The sequence below is a fragment of the Lissotriton helveticus genome, chromosome 10, assembly GCF_964261635.1.
Source record: "Lissotriton helveticus chromosome 10, aLisHel1.1, whole genome shotgun sequence".
Taxonomy (NCBI): domain Eukaryota; kingdom Metazoa; phylum Chordata; class Amphibia; order Caudata; family Salamandridae; genus Lissotriton; species Lissotriton helveticus.
The window spans coordinates 285893701-285921075 of NC_136071.1; the positions used below are offsets into that span (position 1 = coordinate 285893701).

General features: G+C 45.3%; 1 protein-coding gene across 1 annotated transcript in view; it reads right to left on the reverse strand.

Moving 5' to 3' along the window:
• Positions 1-27375, reverse strand: part of VIPR1 (vasoactive intestinal peptide receptor 1) — an 851558-nt gene that overhangs the window by 588474 nt on the left and 235709 nt on the right. Inside the window, exon 2 of the mRNA XM_078665320.1 lies at positions 3520-3616. Within this exon, the coding sequence (XP_078521446.1) occupies positions 3520-3616 (97 nt within the window). The remainder of the gene's footprint in view (positions 1-3519; positions 3617-27375) is intronic.

Genomic DNA, 27375 nt, shown 5'->3' on the forward strand with positions numbered 1-27375 from the left:
TTTATCCTGGACATGTATTTACATTGAAACCATCTGCTTCATCTAGCTATATGTAAATGAAGTTCCACAGAAATAGACATTAGAAACACTTGAAAAATATCAAGCACCTTAACTACAGAAAGAGTGGGGGTGACCAGTCTCTCCTTCCTATACATTAGAGATCTATTTATATACATGTTTGACCTTTACTCCCACCTGCCCAGGCCTTAGCCTGTGTGCCATATTCGCCATTTGCGATAATAGAAAAAATAATTTTGATCTGAATGACCATATTGTAGGCCTGGCAGACCCAATAACCACACAGGAACCACACAGGAAAGCTCCCAACACATAATGTAGAGTGGGAGACCATTAAGTGGAGCAAGTGGCAGTGCACAGACGACCCACACATTTAGAAAGCAAATGTACAGAATAACAAGCATTTAACTATTGTATTGCAATGTTGTGTGGTACTGACATTTAAACAGCTTTTTCCATACCACATGCAAGTTGTAAAGTGCTTTCTCCATTGTTCAGTGGGTAGCTGTTTTTCATTGTTAAGTAAAGATAGCAAAAGATAGCAAAACACACCTTGTCAATTCAAACTTTAGATTACTTTGTATCTTTCTGGTTGGTTCAAAGTGAACTGCCAGTGGAGCAGTTTGATAAACTCATGAGTACCTTTCTAACGGCCAGTGACATGCATGGGTGGCAGGCAGTGCCTTAAACAGACAGTGTCTGCCACTGATACTTGCACTTTTTAATTTGTAATTGAGGGTACCTCCACTTCGCAGCCCTGCTGTAATACATGTAATGAAAGAGTACCGGGCACTCCTCAGGAGGCAACAGGTTCTCTAAAGCAGAGACAGCAGGTTCCCTAAAGCAGCCGCGGCCCGTGCAGGTAGGAGCAGTGGGGTGGTAGGGCCGGGTGGGGGATTTTGACAGACAACCACGAGGGAAAATTGAATACATAATTCATTTTCCCTCGTCTGTTGAAACCCCCCCACCCGGTCCTATCGCCCCACCACTCTTACCTGCACAAGCCGCGGCTGCTCTGAAGAATGAGTACCATCACCTCTATATTTCCATTTAAAAAAAGGGGGCCAGGGATCCTCACCTGCAAAGCTCCTCGCCCATAAGAGGACAAATACAACTGCTTCTATCAAAACGTTATCCCATCTCTGTTAACCTTCCAGGCATTTTAACGGTTACGATTTACTCAGGCAATAAACTTTCACAGATCTGTAATTCAGATAATTAGTTAGGCAGCGCCACTATCAAGATTACAAGGTAGTATGGTAGAACAAGGGTACCCGGTTAGAAGAACCTGGGGTTAACATATGTTTAGGGAAAACAACGGTTCAGTTTGGCCCAATTGGGTCCTATGCAACAAAGTGGGTTCCCCGAGGAGGACACAAGGTAAAATTTAGTCTAGACAATTAATCATTGCGGGAGCACGAAAGTAGTAGGGGAGCATATGTGGTGTAAAATAGACATTTTATTTCACACAAGCATGATTGGAAATAGTCGGAGTAATCAGGTGCTCGCATAAAGTGACAGGTGCGTAATGTCACAAAGTGAGGTGAACTTAAAAACATTACATCGCATTGACAACAGAGGAGGAACTTCACATAAGTAAGTACAATTGAGGAAGTTCCTGTTGTAGGGGTCGACCGCGTTTCGATCTTTTAGGGACTTAAGATCATCTTCAGGACAATAAGTGAGCTACCTGAAATCTCTACTGGGGCCACTGTCCATAGGGGAGGGGGGATTTTAGTAGTCAAAGCGGTCTATGGTAAGTACAGGAATATTCCACTTGCCTTGAAGTACTGTGCGTTTTTCCTTAGTTCGTGGGGGAACTACTTCCAGCCGAAAGTAGTATGTGAGGGAAATCTGGTTGAGTCTGCTCTCGTGAAAGTCTTGGACCAACTAAAGGGTTTACTGCTATATCAATTGGAGAAGGGTAGTGGAATTCCACGATGACCCCCCCGGCGGTTCAGCGGTGCTCTGGTATCCGGGATTAAATCGCCTGCAGATAGGATAGGTCCTTATTTAAGGAGGCCGCGCGGGTGAGCCGTCAATGGCAATGCTCCCAGCCTTAAGGGTGGATTTAAAAAGTTTGGAGGCGGGAGGGCGGGTGCGTGGCTAATGTGCTGGCAGGACAGTCCTCAATTAGAAAGACACAAGGATGAGCCATCAATGGCAAGGCGCCCAACGTATGAGGTGCCTCGTTAGTGGAGCTTCAATTAGTTTAAGCTTCTATTTGGGAATCAAACACCATTCTGGTAGGCGCGCTGGAGCGAATCACTCTTGTGCGCCCACATATGCTCCCCTACTACTTTCGTGCACACGCAATGATTAATTGTCTAGCCTAAATTTTACCTTGTGTTCTCCTTGGGGACCCCACTTGGTTGCATAGGGCCGATTGGGCCAAACTGAACCGTTGTTTTCCCTAAACAACTATCAAGATTACAACACAAAGTGGTTTTATTATATTATCAGCTACCTCCTACAAAGGTTTAGAAATTGGTGTGTCACTTATACAGCACTCCACAGTGCAGAACACAATGTTTCAACCATAGAAAATCATATAATCACTACTGGTTCCGTCAATGTATTAGCTCAGCCCTGGCCTGGGGTTGAGGCATAATGCAGTAAGACGCTCTACCTTAAAATACGTGCACTGGTACATGGAGCCCAGCATGCCTTGAGATCAGGGTCCACTTGGTCCGAAGCCTGCAGATAGTTGAGATCCTCTGGAGAGAAATGGGTCATAGCCATCAGCACATAAAAGAGACAATCTCCTATCGCCATATGGGGCAAAGGCTGGTGCATGATGGACATGTGTAAGTAAGAGTAGGCAGAAAATAAGGGCTTACGTTGAGATATTTCCAAGTTCTTTGTAGCCATATCATCTACATAATCCAGTGGAAAAGGGAGAACATTTTAACTTGTTATTCTCTCTATGCCAGTGTTCTGTTGCAGGCTTTTTACAATCTGAGCAGTTTATGCCACATGGAGTGGTGGTGTACCTCTCCTGCACTGCCATTGAAATAGTGAACCTCCACAGACTCATTCTGATAACATTCATAGGGTGTAAAGCTCAAATATTATTTAAACAATGTACACAATTTCAATACTTCCAGATCTGACATTTGCTAATTGCAGAAAATTGTTAAATAAACACAGCAAAGGAAATATAGTAACCTCCCAGGCGCAAGGATCATGTAAATCCTACTTTCCATACGTTATACTTGAATTATTTTCATTTACTGAGTACAGGTCCATGTTAAAGCTTTGTATGTGTTGAAATTCTTTGGTCAGCCTATGTTGAATCATAATCCATTGCCAACCAGATCAGTGATCACTATTCAGGCACAAGTAACTACCATATCCTTGTCAAATGGGAGTAAGCTAGGCTACAAGTTTAGGTGTGACAGGCGATAACACCAATGTTTTTTATTTGGAAATCATCTAATTCATAGCAATGGAATACGTCACAAGAAAGGTAATTAGTAAAAAGAAGAAGAAGGACTTTACCTGAAGTGTGATTTTCAGGATCAGCTTCATCCATGCACTGCTCCCGCTCTCGTTCAATTGAAAGCATCATAGCACACTCTGGAAGCATACTCAATACCTGAACATGAAAAAAAAATAGGAACATATATTACTATGTAGATATTTATGTGTGTATGAATTATATATATATATATATATATATTACTTGCTGCTCAGACGTACAGCGGTATAATAGATTGTCAGCATTGGTACAAATCTACAAATCAGAGAAATAACTTCATTTTGAAAACATTTATATACTTGAAGCTTACTATAGGATGACATCAATGTGTGCTATATCTTTGCAAAGAATGAACGAATTAAAACACTGCAAGAAAGAAGGTAATCAATAAAAAGCCAAATATAAGAAGGAAAGAAAGAAAGGAAGGAAAGGAAGGAAAGGAAAGGAAAGGAAAGGAAAGGAAGAAAGAAAGAAAGAAAGAAAGAAAGAAAGAAAGAAAGAAAGAAAGAAAGAAAGAAAGAAAGAAAGAAAGAAAGAAAGAAAGAAAGAAAGAAAGAAAGAAAGAAAGGAAGGAAGGAAGGAAGGAAGGAAGGAAGGAAGGAAGGAAGGAAGGAAGGAAGGAAGGAAGGAAGGAAGGAAGGAAGGAAGGAAGGAAGGAAGGAAAGGAAGGAAGGAAGAAAGAAAGAAAGAAAGAAAGAAAGAAAGAAAGAAAGAAAAGAAAGAAAGAAAGAAAGAAAGAAAGAAAGAAAGAAAGGAAGGAAGGAAGGAAGGAAGGAAGGAAGGAAGGAAGGAAGGAAGGAAGGAAGGAAGGAAGGAAGGAAGGAAGGAAGGAAGGAAGGAAGGAAGGAAAGAAAGGAAGGAAGGAAGGAAGGAAGGAAGGAAGGAAGGAAAGAAAGAAAGAAAGAAAGAAAGAAAGAAAGAAAGAAAGAAAGGAAAAGAAGGGATGGGAAAGGAAAAAACCCATAAATATGAGAAATTATTCAGTTGACATTTTAAATATATGTTAAATGAATGCATAGTTCATAATGAACTTCAGAGACATGAGAGAGGGGTATGTCAATTAAATATCACCTCAAACATATTATCTAACCATAATATTGTGGTCTTGACTGCTAAACTTCTATGTACCAAAATATTGAAGGTAAGTACATCATTTTGTTCTGTTTTACTGCAATATTAATGCTTAAAACATTGTTTAGTTTAATATTGTTTTTAATGAAGGTGTATTTTATATTGACTTATACTATTTTATGCTATTATTAAATGTATTATTTTTTTAATGTTATCGTAATGTATTGTTTTATGTTGTTCCAATTAAATAATAATATTTATTGACTAGTTAGGTAATTGCTATACATGTTAATTGTTATTTATTTTCAAATGTTTATGTTTTATAATATTATGTATTCAATTTTAATTTCTGGTTATTTAGTTTACTGAGGGGTTGGGTGGGTCATGTTTTATTTACATAATAATTAAAGTTTATGAGTTAAATATTTTAGATATTTTCAATGCTACTTATCTATTTAAAGGTCTCATTCTTTTAATGATATATATTTTATTTATAGGGGTTTAAAGACAGATAGAGATGGCGCTCCAGCTAACTTGCTCTGAATCCTTTCTTGTGAGAGGTTGCGCTATTTGCAGTGATCTAGAGAATAATCTATGTTTGGATTGTACAAAGCTTTACTCAATCCGTTTGTTTGTAATACAAAAATTCAATAAAAAGATTTGAAAAAAAGGACGTGACATTTGTTCTGTGCACCACCTCTGGCTCAATCATTGACTTATTAGAGTCAGAGAGAGTGAAGCCGTTTGCCCATGGCAGAATATGTTAGAGGAACAAGCAATATATTATTGATATTAAAAACATATTTGAAGAATAAAATTAGGAATATGGTAGGCATTTAGTAAATGACAACGAATATCAACAAATATAAAATTTTTGTAATAAGTCCACAACCAAACAAAATCAGACATGTTGGTCCAGATTTACTAACATTGTGTATTGGGTTTTGCTGAGATTTACTATCCAATGCAGTTTCACAAAGTAACACAAGGTTGCCTTATGCACAACTGGGTGGGTGGTACATGGATGTTCCCATGAAACCTCTCACAGGTTTTGAAGCAACCACCCATGGGTTTTAAAAACAAATTCCTATCTACAACATTAATCGACAGGGATTTGCACTAAAATCTAATGCCTTCTAGTGGAAGTTGTAACTATGAGATATGTTTTCATTTCTACTCATTTTCCCTACTTTTCATGCATGATGCATTGTACAGAACACAGCAAAGCAGGTAACGGGTTAGAGAATAGTTTCTGTAAAAGAATGTGCCCTTCCAGTACAAAAACTCTTCCTTATAGAACGCACACACCCTTGCACTATGGCGCATGGGTGAGTGTTACGGTGCATTGAGGCCTAAAGTATACCGGGGCAGGGAGGGACGAAAATTGCACCATATATTGGCAAATTACAAAATACTTAATAGTTTTTACCCCAAAATTGAGACAACAACAACAATTGTAAAACTATAACACCCCTCTTTACATCAATCCATTATCAGTAAGTAATAATCTTAAAACAATAATAATTTCAATATCGGCAAATGCTTTTTAAAATTGCAAAATATGTAGCAAAATATTTATAAAAATTGATCATTTATACCCGTGCATGCACCTCACTCCTTTATCATGAAACAAAAAAAAGATATTGCACACTGCCAACTGACTTAAAGCATAATGAAGCTGGTAATACAATTCCATAAAAAACAGAATTTAAAACAACCTCAATATAGTTTTAAAATAATATTTAAAAAATATAAAAATCGTTACCAGATCATTTCATTTTCTGAATTATATCCACTTACATATGCATTATCTACAGTACAAATAATATTGTGGGTAAACAGCAAATGTATGTACTTTACACATAATGCGTGGAGCGTGGGGCATACAAAGATCACATGATCAGAATCGTGATTTCGCTTGAAGAGAGGAGTTGGCCTACCGGCCAGAGTGGTCGACCTCAAATCTGGGGAACTGGGTTCGAGTCTCGGCAATGACGCTGAACATCCTGTGATTCTGGGCAAAACACTTAATCTCCCTGTGCCTAACAAAAATAAATGTGTGTCTTCATGTAACGTAACTGGTGCTATGTAAAGCGCTCTGATACACAATTCGGGTCAAGTTTGCGCTATATAAAACTCTGAAGAAAAAAAAAGAAATTGCATGTTTGCTTCTGTCTACTAATTGTTTCCCAAGCTCCTGTAATATTCATGAATCAGTACATATGAAGTCTAACAAGGAGCATCAAACTTTATGTTCTATTTCAGATATGGTTGTGTTCTCTTCATATTACAGGAAGGACGTACTTTATCGTGTCTACCATTTGTATGACAGGAAACCATATCTAATTCCATGGCCAGTACTGGATATGAGTTTAAAAAAAAAAGTTGAAGCTCTGATATGCACAGAGATTCTTGTGCCTCTTGTTTTAATTAAAAAATGACCTAGGGCGGGGGCGTGGCTTGGATGGCAAGGAGGCTAGAGACCTAAGTCCGGAGCTCCCGACCCCCAAGTCCAACGAGCGGCGCGCATCATTGTTCAACCCGTGAGAAACGGTCCCAAAAGCCAGGGAAGTGTGTGGGAACCGGTCAGGTACCCCGCGCGAGGCTCAGTGAGAGGAAAAGTCCAGGAACGAGGCGAGGACGGAGGAGAAGACGAGCTGCCAGGGGGAAAAGAGGAGCGACCCCAAGATGGCGGCTTAACCAAGCAGATCCGGGGGAAGATAACAAGCTAGCCCAGAGACACAACACACGACTGCCCCAATCCTACCGCCCCGGCAGAAGAGAGAGGCAGTAGAGGCGAGCGGTGCAGCGGAAGCAACAGCTGGAGGGTTAACCAAGTAAGCAGGCAAACGCCAACAGAGCGAGATAGCGCGAGCAGGACAGCGCAACAAGTGAGCTAGTCACCCCCTTGCTGACTATAACCCGCAACCCAGAAACTAAGGCTGGGAATTTAAAACTTAAAAAAAAGAGGGGGGACAGTCATTTCAAGCAAAACCAAGCAGCGGAAGCCGACAACAACAAGGCGGCCATCTGGGGGAGGTGCGAAGAAGCACGGGGGCGGCCATCTTGCTAAAGCTCCCTACAGTAACACGCCCCGCGCGCCCAACGAACAGCGCAAACACAAGGCAAAGAATAGCGACAGCGCAAAAGTAACCAGCGCAAGAAACAAGCGGAAGCATCTCCGCAGAGAACGCACAAGCCGACAACAACAAGGCGGCCATCAAGGCAACGGAAGCCAACAACAACAGGACGGCCATCTGGATGAGGTGCAAAGAAGCACGGGGGCGGCCATCTTGCTAAAGCTCCGTACAGTAATATGCCCCGCGCTCCCAACGAACAGCGCAAACACCGCCCCGGCGGAAGAGAGAGGCAGTAGAGGCGAGCGGCGCAGCGGAAGCAACAGCTGGAGGGTCAACCAAGTAAGCAGGCAAGCCCCAACAAAGCGAGATAGCGCGAGCAGAACAGCGCAACAAGTGAGCTAGTCGCCCCCTTGTTGACTATAACCCGCAACCCAGAAACTAAGGCTGGGAATTTAAAACTTTAAAAAAAAGAGGGGGGACAGTCATTTCAAGCAAAACCAAGCAGCGGAAGCCGACAACAACAAGGCGGCCATCTTGGGGAGGTGCGAAGAAGCACGGGGGCGGCCATCTTGCTAAAGCTCCCTACAGTAACACGGCCCGCGCGCCCAACGAACAGCGCAAACACAAGGCAAAGAATAGCGACAGCGCAAAAGTACCCAGCGCAAGAAACACGCGGAAGCATCTCCGCAGAGAACGCACTGGCTGCACTCTCCCAACTAGCGAGCAAAACTCAGGAAGTGTAAACTTCAAATAAGGCGCTCTCCCAAGCACAGCCCACAGCGGCCAGCACGAAATAGACCGACAAGCACGCTGGCCATATCTCTCACAACCCAACACTCGGAAATAAGGCAAAGACCAAGTAGCGTTACGATAGCGAGGGAAACGACAACAAGGCGGCCATCTTGGTGAGGGGAAAAGTACAGGGCGGCCATCTTGCCGAAAAACAGCCCTACCAAACAAGTAAGCAAAGCCCTGGCATAGCGGAACAGTAAGGCAGATCAGCATAAACGAGTGCGCTGGCAGCCTTGGTATTTCCTATAACCCACAGCTCAGAACTAAGGCTGGGAAAGGGCAATCACCAAGTACAGCCCAAGCAGCGCCAGGCAGCCATCCTTGGTGAGGAGAAACACACAGCGGTACACCCCTCAACCTGCAACCTGCAACTCAGATCTAAGGCTGACATTTACAAAGCGGAACCAAGGAAGCGGTGAAGCCAAAACAAAGTGGTCATCTTGGGAGAGGGGGGAAGCAGAAGGGGGCTACCCCACCAAAAAGCGCCAGAGCGGCGCACCACAATCCAACAAACAGCGCAAACAGATGAGCGCTACTCAGAACTAAGGCCGGGTTCTAAGGGGCAATCAATCGAGCGCTACTCAAGCAGCGTCAGGCAAGCAGCACCAGTCAAGCAAGGGGCGCAGACAACAACGTGCCCTCACAAACCACCGGAAAGGGGAAAAAGGACCAGAGACCACGGTGCAGGAGGCTGGCGGAGTATAGAACGAAAACCAGAGTGGTCAAGTGGCCACCCAGGTTTAGAGACGACACCACAACGCTGATAAACGCCCTGAGGCTCAGAGAGGGTAGAGGGGGAGACAAAGCCGCAAGAGGACGCCAACCAACAGAAGGGAAGCCCAAGAACAACCAGGTCAAAAGAGGGACCGAGGCCATGGCGGGCAGAGATGGGAAACAAGGCACAAACGACCCGAAGAAGAGTAAGAATGAAATCCCACCGTCCCCGGGAAAGGAGCGAAACAACCACGGGGAAGGCACAATCACGCTGGATACGCTCCTAAAGAAAATAACCGAAGGGAATGAGCTGGCGAAAGCCACGAAAAAGACAGTAGACAGCATCCAAATGGAGCTAATAGCAATCAGAGCTGAGCAGAGCAGAGCCAATGGCAGAATAGACGAAGTAGAGAAGAGAGTAGGCATGCTGGAGGACAGCGCAAACATAACGCATAAGGACATGGGCCTCGTGATAAAGAGAACAACGGCGCTACAAAAGGCCATGGCGGAGCAGGAGGACAGGAGCCGCAAGGGGAACATAAGACTCCTAGGGGTTCCCGAGGAGGAAGAAGACACACCGGGGGCATGCGCCCTGATGCTGGAGGCCTTAATACCTAAAATAACGGGACTCAGTTTCGACAAACCGCTGGAGATTACCAAAGCCTACCGCATACCGGCCAGGAAGCATATGAACAGCAATGCCCCTAGGCCCATTATATGCAAACCCCTAAGAGAGAACCAAACAGAGGCGATATTTGCGGTAGCTAGGAAGGGCCGCCCGATGGTGATAAACGGGAGCAAAGTAACCATCACCCAGGACTTCTCCAAACTAACAGTCGAAGTGAGGAAGGGTTTCCTAGCCCAAAGGGAACATTTGCGGAAAAAGAACATTGCTTTTACATTTGCAGGCCCGTCCAGGATGAGAGTGACAGACAGACACGGAAGCAGAATTTTCGACGACCCCAACGACCTGCACCGATACCTACGGGACCCGGAACCAGAGGAGATGGAGCTGCCGAGCCCAGGGGCAAAGAGAAGGGCATCCTCTGATGAAACACAGGAAGGAGGTGAATAAGAAGGAGTGCTTTTGAAGGAACACGTGTATCGCAGTCAACCAGACACAGGAGCAACAGCAGCCACCGAGACTCTTGACTGCTACGAACAATGGCCTGGAGGACCAAGCATGAGCAACCATGCAAATAGACTCTGACAGTAACAACAATCTACCTCAAGGAAAAGAGAATATACCTCATACGATATCAAAACACTACCTCAGAAGGCCGCAAGACGTAAGCTACCAAACTTCAAGAACAACCACACCTACCGCTGCATGGCCACGGCGGCCAGGGAAAGAACGGGCAATGCGCCTACCATATCCTTTTCTTTTGAAATTGACCAGGAGGGGCAGAGTTTTTTTTATCTCTTTCTTCTCGTTTTGGGTTTGGCCAGCATGCTAAGGACAAAAGGACTTAGGAAGAACTTGGGGGGGGGGGAGTGGGAGGACCCTTGCTGCCGCACACCCGTTTTACTACTGACGGGGGGGAGGGGGGAGGGAGGGAGGGGGTCGGGCCAGGGGGGGGAGTGAAGTCGGCGAATATGACGGTACACGGCAGAGCCGCCAGTCGCATCATGAACAAAGGACCTAGAATCTTGCCTTTCTCCACAGGCATTCTATACTTTTCCTATCTCTTTTTTCCCATCCACCACCCCGGGGGGGGCCGCAGAACGCAAAGCACAAGCGACGAAGCCAAACCACCATGACAAACCCAACTAGAGCGGGCCTGGCCACTGACCTGAAGGTAGTGTCCATGAATGTTAAAGGACTGAACCACCCAGTCAAACGTAGGAAAATCCTAGACTACTTGTCCAAACTAAAGGGAGATGTGTACATGCTCCAAGAGACCAAGCTCTCCAAAGAGGAGGCGAATTCGTCAAGGCGAGATGGATAGGGGAGGTACTCTGCTCGCCGGCAAAAGGGAAAAAAAGAGGAGTAATAACCATCCTGAGCAAAAAGGCCACCATGACAACACTAGCAGTAGACACTGATGATGATGGCCGCATGCTCATAGCAAGCGTCCAGAGAGGAAGCGACACAATCCACATGGTCAATATTTACGGTCCGAACTCGGAAGACAAGCAATTCTGGCTGGGAGTAGACAGCAAGCTAGCAGATCTCCCCCAAGAGGACCTCCTGATCACAGCGGGGGACATGAACAAGACGATGGACCAGGCAACAGACAGGCACCCGAGCAGACCGAGTCATAACTCCAACAACAACAACAACACCCTCAAAGACCTATGCACCAAACATCAACTGGCAGACCCGTGGAGGCTCCAACACCCGACAGCGCGAGAATATACCTTCTACTCACACCCACACAACTCTTACAGCAGGATCGACTACATACTGATGTCCAACACACACACGCACCTCATAGAAGATACGGAGATAGCCACAATCACCGTCTCAGACCACGCTCACATAACACTCACTCTAAGTGGGAAACACAATGAGAACCCAACGAGGAGGTGGAGACTGAACGATGACATCCTCCAGAACAGAGAGAACGTCAGAGAAATTGAAGCCACAATCAAAGAGTACCTCGAGCACAACGACAATGGCGAGGTAGGGAAAGACACTGTATGGGATGCCCTCAAAGCGACAATAAGGGGAACTTTGATAAACATCAAGGCCAGGATGAACAGAGGGCGGAACAAAAAACTCCGGGAGCTCGAGGAGGAAATAACAGCACTGGAGAGAGGTCACTGTGCCAACATAACGGACAGAAACACGCTCACTTTGCTCACAAAAAAGAAATACGAGCTGAACAAGATCCTAAGTGAAAGAGCGGGCTCCTGGCTGACGAAGTTCAAGTCGGTCAACCTATGTGCCGCAAACAAAGCGGGGAAACAGCTAGCGTCCTATCTGAAGGCAAAACAAAGGCAACACATGATAGCAGCGATAACAGACCGCACGAACAAATCCCAAACAACGAACAAAGGAATACTAGAGGTTTTCAGACAATTTTACCAAGAGCTGTACACCGAGGATCAAAACTTGAGCAAAGATGCAGGACGTGACCTACTCAGTAAGACCAATCTGCCGAAGCTAGACGAGGCGGAGAGGGAATCGCTCGAAGCTGATATCTCGGAGGAAGAGATTGGAAGCGCCATTAGCCAGTTGAAACGGAACAAGGCGCCAGGACCAGATGGGTACTCGGCGACATTCTATAAAACCTTCAGCGAACACATCAAAACACTGATGGCACAAACATACTCGACATGCATCCAGAAAGGGAGGATGACGGAGTCCATGTGCGAGGCCAACATCACCATAATCCCCAAGGAGGGGAAAGACCCACAATACCCCCAGAACTACAGACCAATATCGCTAATAAACGTCGACTGCAAGATCTACGCAAAAGTCTTAGCCAACAGACTATACAGGATCCTGCCGAACATCATCCACCCCTCACAAGTGGGATATATAAAGAACAGACTGTCGCAGGACAACACAAGGTTACTGTGCCACCTGATCAACCACACAGCAAGCAGCAACGAGCAGGCAGTCATGATAGCGCTGGATGCGGAGAAGGCGTTTGACAGAGTCTCGTGGCCCTTCCTGGGTAACTGTCTGGGAGCATTTGGCCTAGGCAGGAAGTACACGGCGATGGTCATGGCCCTCTACAACAAACCAAAGGCGAAAATAGTGGTAAACGGGAGCGCATCCGAAACACTCACGCTGGGCAGAGGCACCAGACAAGGATGCCCCCTCTCCCCCGGACTATTCCTGCTCGCACTAGAGCCCCTGCTAGCCCGAATCAGGGACAACACCGAGATAACAGGCGTAAAGCTCAAGAGAAAGACCATCAAACTAGCGGCATACGCCGACGACATCCTAATCACAACAGCGAACCCCTCCACGTCGATAAAAGCTCTGATGGCCACAATAGGTGAATACGCAGAAGCCTCAGGCTACAAACTCAATAAGGAGAAATCGGAGTGTAAACCGATGAATGTCCACACCACAAGAGAAGTCCTAGGCGATTCCGGCCTAGCATGGCAAACGAAACCTCTGAAGTACCTAGGGCTCCACTTTGGGAGAGATCTCACGTCAACTCTCCAACACAACGAGGATCTCACGCTGAAGAAGATTAAGGAGAGACTGGAGTTATGGTCACCAAAGTTCATCAGCTGGTGGGGACGCATTGAAACGATCAAAATGATGATAACACCGGTAATAAACTACACGCTATCAATGCTACCACTCCCAATGACAGAGACATTTCACAAAAAATTGGACCAGCTGATAAACATCTTCCTGTGGAAAAACAAGAAGCCAAGGATAAGCCTACAAAAACTAAGACTGTCAAGAGACCTCGGAGGCCTTAACCTGGCGAACTTCAAGACATACCAGACGGCTTGTCTGGCAAGGCAGGGTATCGCCTGGGTAGATGCCACACAAACGTACAGGCCGGTATGGCTGGAGGTCGAACAAGACATCCTAGGAGGACTCAAGCCAATAGCACTCCTAACAGCAAACCGGCACCCACTGAAAACAAGCGCCATACTGAAACACACCAGAGATGCCCTGCTGAAAGTTGACAGGCTCATGGCACAGAAGCTGAAGGGCACGGCTTGGGAATCCATCTGGTTTAACTCTAAAGTGACCTACCAAGGGGCGATACTGCACAATGATACGTGGATTGGCGAAGGCATCAGCACGCCCAGCCAATTGGAAACAAAGAAAAAACCGCTGACGTTCCAAAACGTGCAGCAGCTACATGACCTCCCGAACCAAGAGTTCTACAACTTCTTAAAAATTAAGACAGCGATAACAAAGGCTAACCTGTGCGGAGGAGAGCCGGGGATCATCAAGTATATGCAGCTCATCGACTCAGCAGGTCATCAAACGGCAAAAATCTATAAACTACTCAGCCCATCTAAGATGGCGCAGAACAAAAAAGCAACCAACACTTGGGAGATGCGCCTGGGCAGGCAATTAAATGAAAAGGAGCGAGCAATAATGTGGAGTTCAGCGACAACAAACAAAATCACCCCACAACTAGCGCAAACAAAATACTGGCTGCTCCACAACGCATACTGGACACCATCCAGACTCCACAAGGTCGGCATAGCAGACTCAGACAAATGCTGGAACTGTCTGAAAGAGGAAGGGACCCTCGAACACCTTGTCTTCACCTGCGTGAAAGTTAAGAAGTTCTGGGCACAAATCAACACCTTCCTGAACGATATGCTCAAAACAAATCTGGAGATCAGCTTCGTCAGCCTGGCGACTGAGCACCTAACAGCGGACCTTAAAAGTAAAGAAGAAAGAGAACTCTTAGACCTACTCCTCACAGCAGCCCTCAAAATGATCCTAACGAACTGGAAAAACACAGCCAAAGCAAACTTTAAAACATGGATCAACTGGATTACCTTCCTGAGGGGGGCTGACAACATCACAGGCACGTTCTCGAAAGAACACAAAGCCAAGCTGCACATGTGGGACCCGCTTGATGAGCTCCTGAGAACGACCCAATAAAGGACAATCAACCCCCCCCCCCCTCTCTTTTCTCTTTTCTTCTCCAATGGAGGGAGAACAATAGACAATGGATATATATGATCGACGCCTGTGTACCTCTATCTGTACTGTATATATATATTTTTGTACGACCTTCTTTGTATATCAATAAAAATTTCTAATAAAAAAAAAAAAAAAAAAAATGACCTAGGGCCACATACAAATACTCTCCTGCCTTTGCTTAGTAAAAATGTACCTCCAGAGTAACCTCCGCAGGGAATTGGCATCAGATTGAATTAATCAGAATCCTCAACGTAAAGCTGCAGCCAGGCTCAGGATAAAAGTACTTACAAGACCTAGTTCTAACTGAAGAATGGACGTTCAAGCTAAATTATTCAAGTTACATAATCTCTGTAGGAGTTTACCCGGCCGCCACAGAGTTCTTAAAGAGCCAGTTATCAATTGGCAAGACCACTTTCACATATAACAGGGTTGGTGAGATTTTTAAACTATATAGCTGAATTAAAAAGGAAAAATTAGTACAATCATGGGCGTTAAACAAAGTTCTCAGCCTATTGCTTTAGAGTGTAAGTGGGCTATATGGGTACTGTCTGATAAATTGGAACTAAAGATTTTTCTTAGGTATATACAGGACTTAACCACCTCAAGAATTTCCTTCTCCAAATAAATACCATGTGATGTTTGCCTTTAAATATTAGTATTTTACTTTTAGATATATTTATGTTTCAAAAACGTTCTTCTGCAAATGTTTCAAAGGCGATCCAACCTTTTATGATGGCCCTTAGGCTTCAAAGCTGCATATTTGGCAGGCAGCTTATACCCTCCCTGCCTACCTCGGTCGGGGGTGGTCTCCAATATATGAAGAGAGAACTTTGGGTAAGTTTGCTACACATAGAGAGAACAAGAAGGGCACTGAAAGGCAACCTTGTTTCAACCCATATTGTTAATGTCTTACTTAAGAGACCTTGATTTCCTCCCAGGAAGCACTTGCCACCAGGTGGCAGAATGCAAGGCCAAAATTAAGTTGAGTAGAGAGCAGGGGATACGACGTATAAACAAATTACCCTCTTGTCTTTATGTACTTTTCGGTGATAGTCTGGATAATTTAAATATTATCCAGGGCAGTACAGGTAAACCTAAAGTCTGCTTGTTCCCTTGAAAGAACACCCATATCAGCCACCCTTCCTATCAAGTGGTCCAATAAACCGTTAGCAAAAACCTTACCCGTGGCATCTAAAAGTGCTATTTTACAGTAACTATTGGGGGAGGCTCCCTTGCCTTTTTTATACAGGGGTAAAGAATGACTGCCTTTCCAAGAAGAGGCAACTGCATCCTACTCATACAGAATGACAGATTGGAGCACGAAACCGGGATCAGAGTGAGGCATCTGTTTTTTATAACCCAGATCAGATTCTCATCTGGCCCCATTGCACTTGATTAACTTGATTTCAGGATAAAGGTTTTTTATCAAGGCTGTTGAAGTGGGGCCATATTCACAGGTATAATTACCCTTATATGCATTCAACTAGGCAACTGTATTGGCAGTTCATACTGCACCCAAGTTATACTGTTGATAGACAACGGAGTAGATGCTTTCCTATTTTGACAATCTTCTCCTACCAGGGACCAAAACTTCCTAGTGTTTTTAGAGACTACTGCCTCTCTTACAGCAATCCATTTTAAATCAGCTTGTTTTTTGCTTGTAGGCTGCTAAGTCTATTTCTTTATTCTTTAAGGACTTAATTATTTTGCCCATTACTATACAGTTGAGCGAACATTGGCATCTAATAATCTGATTGAAGACCCTACCTATGGGGCCCATTATGATTGCGGATAATCTGCATCCTCCGGGCCAGGCATATTAGGATGTCTGCGGTACTATGCCTTTCCACTGCGGCATTTCCGCCGTGGAATGGCATACGGTCTTTTGTTTGGGGGCCCGTTGCGGGCCCCCAGGGGTAAAGGGGAGTGGGGGTTGCACATGGGGGGTACCTATGGTACCCCAATGCCTTTGCGTGCACGAAGCGGCAGGCACCACGCGGTGCCTGCCGCTTCGTGCATGCAAAGGTATACATGCATTTTTTAACCTTGCGGCGGGTGCTGCTTGAAGCAGCATCTGCCGCAATCTTAAAGGTAGGGGATGTGGCGGTTACATCCTAATTGCCATGGAGGGACCGCCGCTGCCCATGCGGACGGTCCCTCTTCCTCGTGGGTGGCGGACGGACGCAAGTCCGTCCGCCATCATAATAGGGCCCTATGTCTCTAATCATTTTAGGGTCTGGTTGATTATAAGCATTGAAATAATTTTGCTTAGCTAGAATGGTCAGCCTAGATGAATCTTTCTTCTGTCTCATGAATAATTTCATCCAATAAGAGTATTTTTCTAGGAGGCTGCTAGGCATAGAATGTAGGTCCTCTGTAGTCTCACTGAGAAAGCTCTTCGAGGGTGGAAGCAATTTGTGAATCGGGTCCCATATCTTGAGAATTATGCCCACCTTCAAACTGGAGAGAAGTGTCAATTTTAAGTTGATCATTAAATGCCCCCCCTATTTCCAAAAGAGTGCTCCTTCCGTTCCTTTGGGCCCCACGGGAGTTGGCGTACACACCGGTGGAGCATGCCGGAAATCAAAATTCGAAAGTGTTCAAGTATCGTACTCTCTCAATAAAGTAGCAAGATGCCAGAAATAGTTTTCAGGGTGTTTATTCCTACAACAACATGTTTCGGCTAAAAAGCCTTGCTCACGTCGAAGAAATTGTGCAACCAAGGATCTTAATAAGGCATTACACAGCCCACAGAATTGTTAAACAGAGAAATAGGAAAACGTTTTTTCTATTGCTTGATTTGGGACGACAGCGGCCGACATTTTGAAATATGCAAAATTGTAAATGTCGCTTTAAGATTCATGTCTAATATACAAAATTAACATACATAAAAATATATATACTGAATATATATTTAACACGTATACACAAATAATTCGAGATGTCCTGTCGGGACATCAAATACTCGATATTATTTTGCTTGCTGTCTCCCACATAATGAACAGAAATATAATATCATGTAAGACACAGTGGTACTTCTATTAGTTCTGTCTTTCTAGCATATATTGAACACATTTGGTGCCTCTTCTTAGGCATTGTCCTCTCTCTGCTTAAAATACCCGATTCAGGAGGCCAGTGCATGCTGGTCCTTGTGGTTCAGGGCAATATTATTGTTAAGCAATAATGTTCAAAACATATCATTTCAGTTCACAAATACCTCCCTATAATGTTAGGCATGGTCATTGATAATCATGACTGTCACTAGGTAAAATACGGCTCACCTCTTACGGAAATTCGGTACCAATCAGTTACTATGTAAAAGACATCAATAACCTTTATCAAATTAACTAATAATCATAAGGCAAAATACTGAAACACATGATATTGCAACCCTTCAACCACAATGCCCAGAATACATTAGGTTTATGACATATAGTACCAAGTACCCATGTCTTCTAATCGATTGTGTTCAATGTGCTATTTATTGTGTACAAGTAACAATCCGGGTACTGCTGGCTGCTTTACTGTGAATAAAGTGCTTGGTGATTCTGTGTAAAAAGGATAAGGAGCCCGTGAAAGTGAATACAGTGTTTGGGCCCCTTCCTTGTCGTCTGTTAAGAAAAAATAAAATAAAGAATAAATAAAATTAGCGAGGTGATATTAAAAAATCTCAAATTCAGAGTCATCTGAGCATTGCAAAATTACTATTCATACAGAAAGAAATGTCCACATTTTCTAAGAATGACAGTCATAAAATGATTTCTAGAGGGATAGTAAGGGCGGGGACAGGAATAGGGCACAATAATCTCTATATGCAGAGAACAGGTTGCCTGCAGGTGATTATCATTGTCTCAAGATTATTGCATAATATCTATGTTCTCAGGTGGATTGCTAGTTCCTCATCTTGATTGAGCCACCCGGGATTTTCCCCAAACCCCTAGACCCCTGACGCAGAATGTGAGTGACTTTTACTTCGACGAGTGAGTCCATAAAGTCACTCACATTCTGCGTCAGGGGTCTAGGGGGTTGGGGAAAATCTACAGAGAACAGTGCCACTCTGTGGTCATCTAAAGGGGAAGTGTGATTAAGATAGAGTGAAGGCCTCTCCAAGGAGGTGTGGGGGGGGACTAGTAATGTTCCGAGTGATGGTAGGGTGAATGCAGGGGTCATTGGGTTTTGTTGAAACCGCATTTTTGAGTAGCGGGTAAATAATGGCTATCTTAACTAGATTGGCATTGGAAGCTTGGATAACGATGATACCATTGTATAAAGGGTGAAACATCTCCCCATTTTTGGGAGGCACAACAGTGTCTGAGTCTGCAATTACATTCCCAGCCTGTAAAACATATATAATGGCGGAAAAATTACAGAAGCACATGGAAACGTTATGCTGATCACTCAGCTATCACATAGGGATCATGTATTCATCACTGAGCAAAGAAAGTAGAACAAACGTGAATTCATAAAATAAAACACCACCAAGGCACTGTGGCAATGAGGTGCCCAAACTGATGTTTCATGACTGCTGTGTAATTTTCATCCGTTGGTGGAGAACTGCAAAACAAAATCACTCCTTAAGTGAGGAAGTAAAGCCTTAAAGAAGAAGCCTGCAATGCCCTTTTGAGAGCAAAGAGTGATAACATAACATATGTATTTGTAAAACGCACGTTCACCTGCAGGTATTTTGGCACTGAATAACAGTTGTTTATTGTTACCCAACTCAATGGTACTCATTTTATTAATGGATGAAAGGCTGAGTGGACCTGCCGGGATTTGAACCTGTGACCATAAGGTCAAACACAGATTCCTGCAGTTGAAGCATTGGTCCACTGAGCCACCAGACCTGTGATAGACCCTCCCCCACCACCAAGAGAAGTTCAACTGCTTAGGGAAAATAGCTGTCCCAGGGGCAGAATCATCTCAGTCAACCACCAGGCTGTAAGATAGAATTTTTGGGTCGAGCCTAGAGCAGCGCATGCGCTGCTTGCTCGACTATAGTAAGTGGGTTTTCAAAGTCCTACCCACAGGGTTTTGCTGGCCTAATGCCTGCGTTCACGAGAGCGTGCAATTGCACAGCTGCCATCTGGGTTTTTCTAATGGCTCCTTTGCTCGTACTCCCACTCCCTTCTCATCAGCTTTAATCAGGCTCCTTTGTTTACATTACCCCCTCACTTATCGTCAGCTTTATTGAGGCTCCTCTGCTTGCACTTCCCACTCCCTTATCCCCTTGCCCTTCTCGTCACCTCTGCTTGTTAGTAAATTTTCACCGAGTTTTTCACTTTGCATTTTAGGTCTTGTAGTACAACTTATCCCACTGTGAAATCTGGACTAGAGGTACCAGAATGCAAAGTAAAAACCTAGGCAGGATCATCTGCTCACTGGTAGATTCAGGAAACTTGACAGCTCCTCTTTAAGCTTGAGCATGTTTACATATAAGAAGTCAGAGCATTTGACTTTGGCAATGCTGCGCGGACGAGCTCGCCCCGCTGAGGACCCCGCCCAGCAGACCCTGCTGCAAGAAGGCCCCATGGTTCACCGACGAACTCAAGAGCTCCAAGAAGAACTGCCGAGCCCTCGAGAAAGTCTGGAGAAGGGAACCTACACCGGACAACAGGACCACCCTCAAACTGGCCACTCGGAAGCACCACCAGCTGATCCGCGCCGCCAAGAAAACTGCATTCAAAGACCGGCTGGACAACAACGCACACAACAGCAAGGAACTCTTCAACATCGTGAAAGAGCTTTCCAACCCCAGCGCAGGAAACAACGACATCACCCCATCGCAAGACCTCTGCGACTCCCTCGCCTCTTACTTCCACAACAAGATCGCGGACATACACAACAGCTTCAACAAACAACCAACGCACACCAGGACCGAACAACCACCCCCCACCACCACCCTCCACGCCTGGACCCCGATCAGCACCAAAGACACCATCCGCACGATGAACTCCATCCACTCCGGATCACCGACCGACCCCTGCCCCCACCACGTCTTCAACAAGGCCGACGCTGTCATCGCACCCCACCTGCGAGACATCATCAACACATCCTTCGACACCGCCACCTTCCCTGAGAGCTGGAAGCACGCCGAACTCAGCGCTCTACTCAAGAAACCAACAGCGGACCCCACCGACCTCAAGAACTACCGCCCCATCTCGCTCCTCCCGTTTCCAGCCAAAGTCATCGAGAAGACCGTCAACAAGCAGATGGCCGCCTTCCTCGAGACGAATGGATCCCTCGACCCCTCACAGTCCGGCTTCCGAGCCAATCACAGCACCGAGACCGCCCTCATCGCCGCCACCGATGACATCCGAGCCCTGATGGACAACGGAGAAACAGCGGCCCTCATCCTCCTAGACCTCTCCGCGGCATTCGACACTGTCTGCCACCGCACCCTAGTACAGCGCCTCAGCAACGTCGGAATCCGGGACAAGGCGCTGGAATGGATCATCTCCTTCCTCGACGGAAGAACACAGAGAGTCCGCCTACCACCGTACAAGTCAGAGGCCTCCGAAGTCATCTGCGGCGTCCCTCAAGGATCCTCTCTGAGCCCCACCCTCTTCAACGTCTACATGAGCCCCCTCGCGGCCATCGCACGCCAACACAACCTCAGCATAATCTCCTACGCCGACGACACCCAGCTGATCCTCTCCCTGACCAACGACCCCGCCACCGCCAGAGCCAACCTGCACGAAGGGATGAGAGAGGTAGCCGAATGGATGACGACCAGCCGCCTGAAACTGAACTCGGACAAGACGGAGGTCCTCATCCTGGGCTCCTCGCCCTCAGCCTGGGATGACTCCTGGTGGCCCCCCGCCCTGGGCACCGCACCCAAACCGACGGACCATGCACGCAACCTGGGCTTCATCCTGGACTCCTCCCTCTCCATGACAAGGCAAGTCAACAACGTCTCCTCGGCGTGCTTCAACATCCTACGCATGCTACGGAAGATCTTCTGGTGGATCCCCACCGAGACCAGGAAGACCGTCATCCAGGCCCTCGTCACTAGCCGACTGGACTACGGCAACGCCCTCTACGCCGGCACCACCGCCAAGCTCCAGAAGAGACTCCAGCGGATCCAGAACGCCTCAGCCAGACTCGTCCTCGACATCCCACGACACAGCCACATCTCCGGACATCTGAGAGACCTCCACTGGCTCCCCGTCAACAAAAGAATCACCTTCCGCCTCCTCACCCACGCACACAAAGCCCTACACGACCAAGGCCCGAGCTACCTCAACAGCCGGATCAACTTCTACGCTCCCAAACGCCACCTCCGGTCAGCCAACCACGCCCTCGCCGCCGTCCCCCGCATCTGAAGAGCAACTACAGGAGGAAGGTCCTTCTCATACCTGGCCGCGAAGACCTGGAACTCCCTCCCGACCGACCTGCGCCTGACCCAAGACCACCTCTCCTTCAGGAAGAAGCTGAAGACCTGGCTGTTCGAGCAGTAGCGGCAACCCCCCCTCCCCCAAGCGCCTTGAGACCCTACGGGTATGTAGCGCGCTCTATAAGTGTCATTGATTGATTGATTGATTGATTGTTTGTTTAGTCATTGCCTCCTTCAGCAGCAGCAGCGCCTTGGGTTTCCCTGGGCTGATTCCTCGCCAGCTGTTCGGCATCCAGGCAGACATTTGGTGCAGACAGTCTGTAGCCAGCGAGGCCTGAGAAGCCATTAAGTGTAATTCTCTTGATTGGGTTCATGCATGACACACAATGAGCACCTTTGAACCGAGTTCATTGAAACCGAATACATTCTAAAGCAATCAGGAGAAGACACAAAGTATCCCGCGATTATGAAGCAACCCCAAACCGGCTTTGAACTGTATGGAGCCTTTCCATGCCTCCCAGAGCGCTTAAACAATAATAAATTGAATAATAAAAAAAGAACGCAGTATTCTTTATCGGAATCCACAGTTCAGCCTAACAAAATTCCTAGAAGATTGCAGACAGGCAGAAAAAAAGCTGTAGGTGGTTGGACAATTGTGCTAACTCCCTAGAGGGGTACTTTGCCTGCAATTTAAACTTTAAAACAAAACACAAGCCACAGAGCTCTTAACATTCTGAGGTTGTGATTTTTTAATGGGATACACCGAACTACAAGTCCCAGAATGCAAAGCAATAACCTAGACTGCATGGGAATTTGAGAGCTCTGCATACATTATCTGTCCCCCCCCATGTGCACAATATTTTTTGTGCATATTTTAAGCCAAGAAGCTTGACACATCATTGATTTTACTTTTTCATTAAGACAAGAACAGTATAGCTTACCACTGGCAGTGAGTCATTGTGTGACTCTGAGCAGAATCAGGTTTTTCGGCCAACAACAGTGAGCACGGTTGGACTTTTAGGCCTATGGTTGTAAAGGGTAAGTTAAACATGTATAATACTGTTGGCCGAAATCTTCACACATGTATAACAGTTCTGAAATGACGCGTGTTTGTTTCTTATAATACCCCTACCTACAAGAAACACCAAGAATTGCCACGCAAACATCCAACAACATAGTAGCCAAGTTTCCTAGGTGTGACTAGTTACTTAAATCCAGAATTCTGATACTTATAGTCCTGTTATTAAAATGGGTTAAATAGGACTACAAGTACCAGAATTCTACACATTGGCAAAGACAATATGTCTTGTCTATGAGAGCTATTGGTTTTGGCAATGTTTTGCAGTGCTATAGTGCTGAATGCATCATAGTCCTTTTTTTAAATTATTATTTTTAGCCATGCTGCACAGCAGCAAGGCTGCTATAGGGCATTGCAACAAATAATTGCCGTAGTCGGCAATGCCCATGCTGTAGAGCAGGAACAACAAGCATTGGCATTGCAAATAGGTCTCGCCTTTAGGACCTTATAAGTGTTTTGTCATGCAACAGTTGATGTTGTTGCACCAAGGATATTGTGCTGCATAACTAAAGGTCCCAAAAGCGAGACCTATTGGCTGTGCCAATGATTGTTTTACTAGGACTTTAGTTTGTGTCTGACCAACTTCCTCATAATTGCCTTCTGAGTCTTTTGGGGCAGTGGTACCAGGGCGCACAGATGTCAGGATCCCTCTGCATCACAATTATTGTATTTTATGACCCAACGACAGATCTGGCTGTCCCATTTTCTTTGCTCATGTTAGAGCCCATGGCATGCTTATCACACGTTTCTTCTGGCGGAGTGTGTTGACCACCCTATTACCAGCTAGCTCTTTTATCATGCTAAATCAGTCACGCAAATACTTTATTTCAAACACACTGATTAACAAAGTAAAAGGATATGCTAAAGCAATTAACCCTATGTGCAGCTTAATAATTACCAGTGCAGCCGTGACGTTCAGCATCGTTTTGCTTTTCAGCGTTTTGGGCCTTTCATGGAAATACGGGGAGTGCTCAGAAGGCCAAAGGCCTCATGCACTGGATCAAAGATTGGTTATGAAAACCTTTTTAGGGAAGTCTGTTGTCATCAGTTGTCAAATGTCAGCAGGTGTTAACCCGCTTGCAGCATCACTGGTATTTGTGGCAAGTGGAAGCGACTCAATCGATTCAATAGAGTTTGTCTCTTCAACTGATTTTCTAATGTCCGGAGACTTCTCGTAAGGTTGTGGATTTTCCGCCATTTCATATTCATGAAAGCAAAAATACTCTGGTGCAAATTTATAAGGAACGGACCCATCTCAGCATTATAGCAGAGATGCGTCAGTTTACTTGCGTCGCACACAAAAAACCTTTCCGCCACACAATGCAGCGCACCATGGCGCACCTATTGACAGATGCATCACGCACCTGTTGGCGCAAAGGTCACGCATTGCTGGAGTTGTCCGCAAGCATGACACAACTCAAGCAATGCTCAAGGAGGCCTATACCTATTGTGCTGCGTCACTCCTCACTCCTCCTTCAAGCAGGCGTAAGGTTTTGATGCAGTGGCGTCGTAGAAGTGGTGCAGTGAAATCTTGTAGATTTCACTGTGTCCCTTTTACAAGGCTTTTCTGCGTGGGAATGCCCACCCTGCATACATTATACCTGATGCAGAAATAATGTGGCGCAGGGCTTTACAACGTGACGCATCTCCCCAGATACGTCACGTTATAAATGTGTTTCAATGTGGTGCGTTCTTTATGCCTCTGCTGCATCACAAAAATGACACAACGGCAGTGCAAAGGTGTCGCAAGGGGCTTGAACATCTGCCCCTTTGTAGTCAGATCAGCTTTTTTTGTCTGCGCAATAATATGCAGAAAATAATGAAGACCTAAAGAGAATGAGTTAATCCATGGGAAGCCTAAGTAATTGATGGCATGCTGGGGAGAAGTCATCTAATCTCATATTGGCTTCCTGTCTTGCAGCTGTGTACACAATGCTGTAAGCCGAGGAGCCATTGTTCCTCTGTGCAATTGTTCATGTTGATGCCACACGCCTGCAACGCAATGAGGAATGCACATCCATGTTCACAGCTACCAAGGGCCCCATGTCATGTGTGAGAACTGCATCCAGTCTTGAACGTTTTTTAGCCAATAACACTTTGTATGGTGGAATTTTATAGGCCATAACTGAAAGAGCAAAACAAAATCACAAGTTGCTAAAGATTAAAAAGACTGGACTGGCCTAAGGTGTCACCAGCGAATGGGACCACACAGCATCTACTCATTTTTATGGGCAAAACCGTCAGAGATCGGGTGAAGTATCTTGTTATGCCCGCATAATCCTGCGCAATTTTCCGTTATCCATTTTACACACATTTCCTGCCATGTGGTGCAATTTTGTCATCTTTCCAACTACATTTTAGGGCGGTGACACAGGAATAAGAACAAGAATGTGTTATCAGTATTTTTGTGTGATCAGTATTTTATTTACACTATATTTTTAATGCAAAATACATCATTACGGGCAAATTGTTTGAAGTTCTAAAATTTTGAGCAATTTCGCGTACCTATTGGGGATTTTAACATAATTAGGCAAAACAAAATTACGTGAATTGTGCACACCACTACGCAGAGCAGTACCCCAGCTGTCATTTCTGTTACCATTGTTACCTGCTGATATAGGGCCACGAGTATCAAATTTGGAAATAGCGATTACCTAATTCCGATTTTCTGAGACTCGCAATTAGGTGATTGTTATTTCCTATATGTGAAACTCCATGCGTTTCATATAGCGATTCCTAGTGGATCGCAAATCGACCTACGTTATTAATATTAATGAGGTAGATCGCAATTTATGATTCCTAGGAATCGCTAAAATCACGGGGATGGTGGCCTGTTGGGGTCAGCAGACCACCATGTGCGTGATTGAGTTTAAATATAGAAATATTTTTTTTTAAATGCAGGCTGTTTACCTTAAAGTAAAATGGGTTGCGTTTAAAAAAAACCAAAAAAAAAACGTTATTTTCCATGAGACCACAGCCTGCTCTAAAAAAACTTTTTTGCTGCCGTTACCAAATGGGAAGGGTTCCCTTGGGGACCCCTTCCCATTTGGGAATGGGTTACCACCTACTTAACCGCATCGCTGCGGCGGCTTTTCCCGCTGTGCGCGGCATTTTTGAAATTACCGCGTTACTCGTCATCAGCGTACGGCAGGTTACGCTCATGACGAGCTGAGCTCGTCATCAGCGTGGAAGGGGATATAGAAGGTGGCAACATGCGAATGTTTTGCGACTGCATTCGCGGTCACCAAATATTCATACATACCATTAGGATTAGCTATTTAGAAGTGACGCCCTAAACACGCCCCTTCCAAAAAGTGAATAGCAAACCCATTTTGCAATTCGGTGACAGGTTACGGAATCGCAAAATAGGCTTTGATACATGTGAAAAGCATTTTTTATGTTTGCAAACGGGCCGATTCAGCTAATCGGGCCGTTTGCAAAGCACAAAAATACTTGAAACGTGTGGCCCATATTTTTCTGAGTACTGTTAATAAGCTTGTAAAGTTTTGTAAGAGTGTCATATTGAAAGATAGCTCTGCGGTTGAGGTCCTCCACTCGTCAGTACACACATCTCCTGAAGACAAAGATTACAATAACGTTGCAATTAACTATGATGAGTATGAATTTTGACACACTGTCCTGCGGCTCGGGGAAAACAGCAAAAAACAACAGGCCCATCTTACACCGCCCGACTGGGCCGTCGATTAAATAGAAGCATGGCAGCTCTTTACATTAATCTGAAAGCAGAGGAATGTGGAGCTCTTTCTCAAGCGAATTGTCATCAAAGGAGCCCAAATTAGGTTACTTGTGTCTGAAGGCGAATCTGTTCTTCCGGGGGATTCTTTTCAAATTCAGACACATCTGAAATAATGAAAACAGGAGCACATTTGGTAAAATGGCCGGTGGCAGAACTGTGTTGCAGGAAAAGGTAGAAAGCTATGCAAATCAGCGTCTGCTTGCCCAAGATAAGGACTTTGGGGAGGTGTTGTTTCTTTCACAGTTCGGCTGCAGTGGGGGTGGAGCTGGGTAAGGTAAAAAGGCGCCTGAAACACTCCAAAGTTGGACTGACTTATAGAGAAGTCAGGCAGTGCCCTCGAGCTGGCCTGACAGGTCTGGGTGTGGGTAGTTTTTGTTTTGGCTATTTGTGGGCTGCTGGCCTGTTTTTACTGTTGATTTCTCCGATATTAAAACAAATATTGGGTGTAGCAACTACACATCCAT